General features: G+C 31.1%; 1 protein-coding gene across 1 annotated transcript in view; it reads left to right on the forward strand.

Moving 5' to 3' along the window:
- The window catches only part of PGAP1 (post-GPI attachment to proteins inositol deacylase 1), a 76,712-nt gene extending 68,690 nt beyond the window's left edge, over window positions 1–8,022 (forward strand). The window contains exon 27 of the mRNA XM_008687298.2: window positions 358–8,022. Coding sequence (XP_008685520.2) covers window positions 358–496 — 139 coding nt within the window. The 3' untranslated portion in view covers window positions 497–8,022. The remainder of the gene's footprint in view (window positions 1–357) is intronic.
- Window positions 8,023–8,413: the final 391 nt, after the last annotated feature.

Here is an 8,413-nt window from a genome sequence, read left to right on the forward strand (position 1 = left end):
ATAGTCTTTTCTGATAGTATTTTTCTTTTGAAAGATTTAGTGTGTTAATATTGTTCCTGTTAGGAATTAAGGGTTCCTTTTTTATTTGGATAAGTTTCTTTTTTGCTATTACAAGTAAAGTTAAGATATTTCTGACTAAACAAAACTGGTTATTTACTTAATAGAAATATTTTTCTCTAGCTAAAATGTGGCTTGTATTGATCTTTTTAAAAATTGGGGACAGTTAAATTCATTATATGAAAAATTACTTCATCTAACATCATTTAGAACAGTTTCTCAAAACTGTATAAAAGATCAGCATATTCTGGTTTTCCTACAGTGTAGTTTAGTAATGTATATTTCTTTGTTTCTTTACAGTAAATTGTTGAAGATTACTTCACAATTTCCACTTCCTCTGGCTGTTGGTGTAATTGCTTTTGGGTCAGCACATTTATACAGGGTTCCATGCTTCATTTTCATTCCTCTTTTACTCCATGCATTATGCAACTTTATGTAAGACTGGATTTAAGGAATGATAAAAATAATTTATACATTTTAGGGTCAGTAATAAGAGGGAATGCACAGATTCGTCAATGTGGACAGCGAGATCCTTTGGAGAAGACCAGTCTATTTTTACAATATTGAAAATAAGAAATTAGTTTTATAATGCTTGAGAAAAGTAGTTGAAGCATGGTTTTGTTTTGTGGTATGGCATCTATGTACTAGTCATTTTTGAAAAATTAGTAAAAGGGTCTGGTGGCCACTGTTTTTGAGGACTTCTGCATATCAGCTATTCCGCTAAGATTGGCCATACTGGAGATCTTCTAAATACTCAGTAAATGTAGCATTGCTTGTAATCTCAACTCAAGCATTCTGCTCATTTCATCAAACTTTCTTCTGAAAAGTCAGTTACTTTGTATTTGCTACAGCATGCATATTGAGAAATCAGTCTTAAAAGATGAATGAAAAAGAAAAAGATCAATGAAATTCACAACTGTTTGGTTTCTCAAAAATTAAATAATCTCAAAGAGTCTTTGGTCAGTTTTTGGCAGCCACAGTGAACAAGGCGGATCTTTTGTTTTACATCTATGAAAATACAACTTTTAATTTTAAGGAGACATGTTTTCTTGGTAACCAATGGAAAATTGAACATAATTTAAACTCAAAACTCAAAATTTTCTCACTACTTTTCAAATACAGATCTTATTTTTATTCTTGGTGAATATCAGGAGACTATTAAATCTCTTGTTAAATTTAAAGAAAATTGTCCCAGATATTTACTTACTGGTGTTGGAGAAGTACAGTTGTTCAATATATACCATTTTATTTAATTCATTGACCCCATGGTTGCCAAAAGTGCCTCAGATCATGATGGATTTTTAAAATAACTAAATTCCAGTGGTCAGCAAAAACTCTAGGTTTGCACAGTTTTTGTCTACTGTAGAAAAAAATGTCAGCATGATCAAGTAGTGTACTACATTTGATATGTAAAATTATGCTATTAATGGAATAACCGTTACCCATTAATACCATAAGTATAAACAGTATATTTAAATAAATTGGAGGTTTTAGCCACTAGTTTTAACAATGGCATCTTAATTTGCCAAAGTGATTACCTTGGTTTGACAGAAAAGAGTAATACTTCTATTTCATTTCAGACTTCAGCTCACTTTTAGCTACAGAAGAGTAGGTAATGGAGCTAGGTATCTTTGCCTTAAGATATAATAAACTCAGGCTGAAGTATACTTGGCTCATGGAGCCCTTCCTTTAGATGTGTATGTTCCATATACCCAAAACCGTTCAAGTAAGCCCTTAAATCCCAGTAATACTTGTGAACTTTTGTCCTTGTTAGTACCTAGGAATGTCCTAGAGTACCAAATTCATTTTGTCAGCAATTGCATCTGGATTCCATTTCAACCTCTCAGCTGTTACTGCCTGTGGAGGGTTACCTCACTTCACTTCTCAGTTATTGCTCAGGTCCTTGCTGTTTTAGCATCAGTTGAAGAGGATCTCAGTATCTTCTGTGAGGGTTATAAGTTTATATGATTCCATTTGTCTCTCCCAACCTCATGCCTATTGTTCAGTATTTATATTTCACTTATGGAGATCGTTAAAGGGAAGCATAACCTCATAGTAGACATGGCTGACATTTCAGGCTCTCATTTGAGAGAGGTAGCACAAGGATAAAATACAAAATGCTTGTTCAATATCTGAAAGGAAAGAGAGTTTATTATACACTTGTCCCATGGCATACCACGTGTATATTTAAATAAGGACATATCTGCTTATGTTTACCTATTCATATATTCATAAATAAGTTTTATATACATTTGTATCTTTATTTTTTTTCTCTGATATTATCATATTTTTACATTACAGGTTAAACGTGTCATTTATTTCTGAATTTAAACTTATGTTTATATACAGAAAGAACTTTAGAAAATTCATTAAATTTGTATCTTCAGTTGACAGCCACAGTCATTGAGTTTATATGATCTAAAGTCTCCTTGTTCAGTCAGTACTGCTCATGAATAAAATGTAAGAAGGTTAAATTTCTCATTTGTGAGTAGGAGATTAACTTTTTAAACAGCAGACGAGGCACACTAATTCTCACTAAACAATTTTCATGTGAGTGTAGTTATCAAGTGCTAAAGTCTTATTTATTCCAACAGAATATTTCATTTTAGGGCTATAAAAAGGATTCTAATTAAACATTTTTATAAACAACAGTAGGTTGGGTCTTTAGCCATTACACACACAGACACACACACGCACACACACACACACACACACACGCACACACACACACACTTTGACAGGGCGTTTATCAAATCCTGATGCATGTTAAGCCCAAATAACTAACAGAGATAAGTGGGCTCTGTCTGAAGATAAGGGAAATTGATGTTTCTGTCACTTGGGGAACAAATCTTTAAATTATACGTTGTTTCTACCATGCTTACAACTTATATTATTAGCTGGTAAAACAGTACAGCTTTATTAGAAATGTTACTAAAAATGAAATTGTTTATTGGCAGTTACAGATTATTCAATTCAGGAAACTTCTGAGCTTGAGTGCTATAACATTTTTATTTAGAATTTGAATTTATCAGTTTTGTGTTACAAAAGTTACTCTTGGACCCTATAACTAGATCAAACATATAGATCAAAATTACAAAAATTACTCTTGGACCCTATAACTAAACCAAACATATAGATCAAACAGAAAAAATACTGAGTACTTTTAGTGTTTCTAAAACCTAAGATGGAGTTATTAGTATAATTTGGAACTGATAATATGGTAGAAAACATTAACCTCTTTTTTCTGGAACTTTTTCATGCCAGAAATTAAACAGGTTCTACTAACTCTTTCTTGGTTGTCACCACAATGAAAATATTTAAAATAGTGGTCTCAAAAAGCCATTCTTGCCTGGTTCACATTGATTTTGAGTTTCTTCAGTATATATTGATCATGTATTGATTAATCTTTAATTTTTTTTCATATTTTGGTCAGATAAGTTCACATGTGTCTAATGGAATACCTTTTCTTGATTGAACTACACTGTGGTATCTACATGATTATACAGTAAAGAAAAATAAAGAACTATACTAGGCCTAGTAAATGTTTGTTGTTGATTATCCTATCACTCGTGCAGACGGTACACATTTCCACCACACACACATACTTAAATGAAGCAAATTATATGATTTGTTCATTATCTAGTGCTACACTTCTCCTAATGCTTCAGCCTTGTCATTCATAGCATAGTATATTTATTTTACCTCACTGCTTAGTAGCTCCTCTTACACGTAGTGGCCAGGGGGAAAAAAGGAGGGAAAATGGAAGAAACACAAAGATTATGGGATAAACTAGGACTTGATTCCTGAATCACCAGATAGTTAACTGACATGTATTTTCATTTTAGGCATTAGGTCTAAATTAGTGTAATGTCTTCTTTATTAGGAGGTTTAGTATAAATCTTTACAGTGCTGCACTTACAAATTTAGTAAACTATTATTAAAATCAGTTGGGAAATTTTTTTTAAATATGTTTTATATGACTAGGCATCTGTTATTTTTTCATCATCACTTTTTGTTTTCTCAGTGTACCTATCATAGGAAACTAGATACCTTGTGAGGTTTTTCACGGGGGAGTCAATTTGGAGAACATGACGCACTCCCAGGAAGTATTAAAAGTATCTTTGTATTATGTGGGGCACCTGGCTGGCTCAGTTGGTGGAGCATGTGACTCTTGATCTTGGAGTTGTGAGTTCAAGCCCCACATTGGGTGTGGAGATTACTCAAAAATAAAATCTTAAAAAAAAAAAAAAAAAGGAAAGAAAAGAAAAGACAGAAAGCTTCCTTGCCACACAAGGTAAATATAGAAGATACTTTTACGAAATAGATGATTAGGAGCTAAAATTTTATCTCTTTTTGAACGAAGGACAGCATTTCAATGTCTGTGATGAGCTTTTATTTATGTATAATACACATGCATTCTTTCACAATAAGTTTCAACAGCCTGAGGAAATAGGAAGTCTGTGAGGCTACTTGTGTTCTTTACTTTTAATAAGGATGATAGGAAAGAAAAGTCAGGTCAGTAATCCCAATCTGAATATGTGTACTGTAAATGGTTAAGAATTTGCATTTTTGTGATAAATTATATTATGAATATAGAAGACTGAATTTTGTATATTAGCAGTTTTAAGAACAGAATAAAGTTTGGAAATAGAATAGACTAATTTATTTCATTAATAGTTTAAATGTAACAGTACACCTGAATCAATAATATATGTCTTTCAAAAGTTAAATGATATTCTAAGCTACATCTTGATTACATTGTCTGTGGTTGAAAATTTTAAGTCAAGTACAGGACTTTCTAAAAGTGTTTGGCATGTTATGCTGCCAAAAATGACTATGGTTTGAAATGTCAAGTAACCAGTCAATTTCTGATGACTTTGTATAGGACTTGATATATATGAATCAAAATTATTCTGTACCGATTCTGTACATTGTAACTTTGAATACTTGTAAAAAACTGTATTTGTTATTGTATTTTGGTTAGTGTAAATTTGTTTGCGTATTTGAATTTTAATCTTAATTTAGGAAAGCTAAAAAGTAGCCAGTTTTGTAAAGTTCATATACTATTTTTTAATGTTATTTTTGTTTTTAGTATTTGTATTCAAGTAATGTTATTAGTAAAAGATTTATAGACAAAGCATAGAACTGTTAACTGTTCATAAGCCGAAATTATAGGTATATTTTGTATTTCATGTTGCACTTGTTTCATATTGGACTTTTTACATCCCTTTTACAGGGAAAAAAAACACATTTAAATTTTTTTAGCATAAACCTCTGCATTGAAAACTATAACTGTATTCATATGGTTAGCAAAACACACTTTGCCACCAAAGCTAAATGAAACTGTAAAATACCTCCAGATATTTGTGCCAATGAATTTTTCTTAACATATTGAGATTAAAGTAAGAAATATTTTCAGTATTTTTCATCTGGGGCTTAGTATTAAATATATAAATCATCAAAACTTAAATTCCATACCCAAATTTTTCTTTGAATATATATAATATACCATAGTATATTCTATTTTATCTGAATTATGGAATAATGTTCTCTGATTTTATTGAGTTTAAAACTTAATTTACTCAATAATGATCTTTTGTTAATTGAAGTAATCTTTCATCACAGATTCATTCTGTTGTGTAAAACTTTAAATTTTGTTGTACAGATTATTTTTAGTACAGGTGTCTCTCGTTTACTATGGAATTTGTTTTGTTTTCTATGTATTTCCATTCAGTCCCTTTATAAATCACATGTTTCAAAGGGGAAAAATATCTACTAGATCCTAACAGTACAATGAAATAAACATTTTAAAATGCATATTTTAACAGAAAATATAAACAATGGTGTTAATGCTGAAGTGTTAACATTGATGGGTGTATACTCATGATAGAGAAGTAGAAAAATGATAGACTCACATTTATCTGATTGAAATTCTTTAATTTCACCCCTATAGAAATTCTCAAAGGGAATTTCAGTCCCTCATATAGTTTTCCCCATCAGTTAATGTCACTTATTGTTTCTCTGTCTAGTAAAGTTGATGCAGTTTGCAAAAGTAGCCTTGCAAATAAAGAGGCAAGAGAAAACCAAATATTAAACTGTTTGGCCTTGATTTAGTGACAGTCCATCCAGTTAACTAGTAGTGACTGGAAATTAGTGAAAAGATAATGTACAAGACCTAAAAAGTCAGTTAACATTGTTTTTTGGAATGAGTTTTTCCTTTGTGTTAAATAATTTTATCCTACATAGGAGGTACCTGTATTTTAATATAACCATGTTGTCTACATAATCAAATATGTATTTGTTGAAATGTTGGTAGAAATAACCTCTTCCTCCACTATAGAGGGGAAAAAATATCTCCCAATTTTTAGTGTATGTGATTTAGGAAATTGTATTGTGTACTTACATTTTTTAAAATGTAAAAATGACTTTAAATATATTATTTTGAAGTGATTGTATTAGTTTCTTAAACTTATGACTAAATGTAGCAACATACCCATGAGAAACCAGACCAAAATTGAATGCATATGATCACTGTGACCTTGAATTTATAATAGTTGTTAGGATAAAACAGACTGTGCCTTAAAATGAAGGAATGCCCTGCAGTTTTATAACTGTATATTTTAATATGGGTGGTCTTCTCAAATTGGCCCCCAGTTTTTTTCTCTGAGGTTGATGAAGTAACATTTTTAAAGTTGACCAGTATTTCTTTTTTTGCTCTAGAGACTTCCCTTAATTTCCGGAGTTCTCATTTTGAGTTAAAATTGACTTCTACTTCGTAGATGTAGAAAAGTAAGTTTGGCTAAAGTTTCTGAAAATATATTTTAGGAAAAGGTGGTGGCACTTCTGTTTTACACTTATTTACACATGGAAAAATCTTCAAATATCATTTTTTGTCTTTTAATAAATCTGTCAAAGACATGAATTCTTCCCTAAGACCTATACTTATTTTTCCTCAGATTATTGAGGCTCATATTTGAATATCAAAGTTAGTTTACCCAATAATGATTTTTCAGTAATTAAACTCAGATTTTTAAACATTATTATCCCCCTTTTCTCTGTTTCCTTCCCAATAATTATTTTTAAGATAGAGAACTGGTTTCAGTTGTTATTGGTTTTTTTTTTATGTAAAGACTTGTATTTTTACTGTGCTTAGTTAAAAATAATATAATTTCTTTTAAGACAAATTATTCAATTCATAGGACATCATGGTCTCTGCTAAAGGTGCCCACATCTCTGTGTACTCAGAATTTGTTGTATATTTTTCAGTTTTGAACATAAACCCAACATATTTCTTCTTCCCATTTCACCTCCACTACCTTCCCCCAAAGACAAAAATCTTGGTTTCTCTAAAAATAAGTAGAAAGAAAACATGTCTTTCCTTAAAACATGTGAAAATTGAGATGGAAATAGTTTAGGCAAGGAAATGTAATAAAATACATGCTGTCAACCTGCACCCATTTTCATAGTTAAAAGTTTATAAAGTACAAACTATGTATTATGCTGAAATAAACTCAGTAATCCTTTATTTGCAAATTGATATTTTTGTTCAGATCCAGAAAATGCAGTGCATAGTAACAATACTTAGTGCAAGGGAGCTTGTCCTGTAGCATATACTGAAAAATGATTGTCACCTTGCAGATTTTTCCATTTAAATATGCATGATTTTTCTCCAGTACTTTGTATAATATATAGTGTATGAAATACACATGTGTGATTTTGTGTGAATTTTTTATATAAGTAACATTATTACGTTTAACTGGTTGTGATTCACAGAAAGTGCTATTATACTCTAGAGTGTTGTGTATGTTTTTATTGGTTTCAGCGTTTTGGTGTGGGGTTTCAAAGATGAATATTTGCCTTCAGTCTTTGCTCAGGTATTAATGTGTAGCGATTTTTGGTGCTTTCTTTTTGATCTGTTGTAATCTGGTGTTCTGAATGTTCAACAATAAATTTGGTGAACAAGAACATGTGGTGCAGAGATTGCTTGCTTACCATTTCACAATACCATCTCAGGAAAAAAAATCCTTCAAAATTACTTCTTTACAGCACATCTGGATTTCAAAAACTTGAATGCCTACTAAGCATAGCACATAATAAAATGACACATCTCGTGTAAATATTGGAAGCAAGATAAACTCTAGTATTTCCCAACTTGGTATTTTGTAGCGTATGTATGGACATCTCATGGTTCTATTTTTAAGGAATTGTAGTTATCTTTCCCAAATACAGGTCTCTCCCAAAGATCATGTTTCCCGCTTTTCTTATGCTAACTTGGTATATATTCTTAGGTGCCCAGTTTCTCAAATTACATGAAAATGAGAAGAATTTAAACAGTTTGTAAACAGATATCCAGGTC

This window comes from Ursus maritimus, unplaced genomic scaffold (genome assembly GCF_017311325.1).
Source record: "Ursus maritimus isolate PB19 unplaced genomic scaffold, ASM1731132v1 scaffold_1, whole genome shotgun sequence".
Lineage (NCBI taxonomy): Eukaryota > Metazoa > Chordata > Mammalia > Carnivora > Ursidae > Ursus > Ursus maritimus.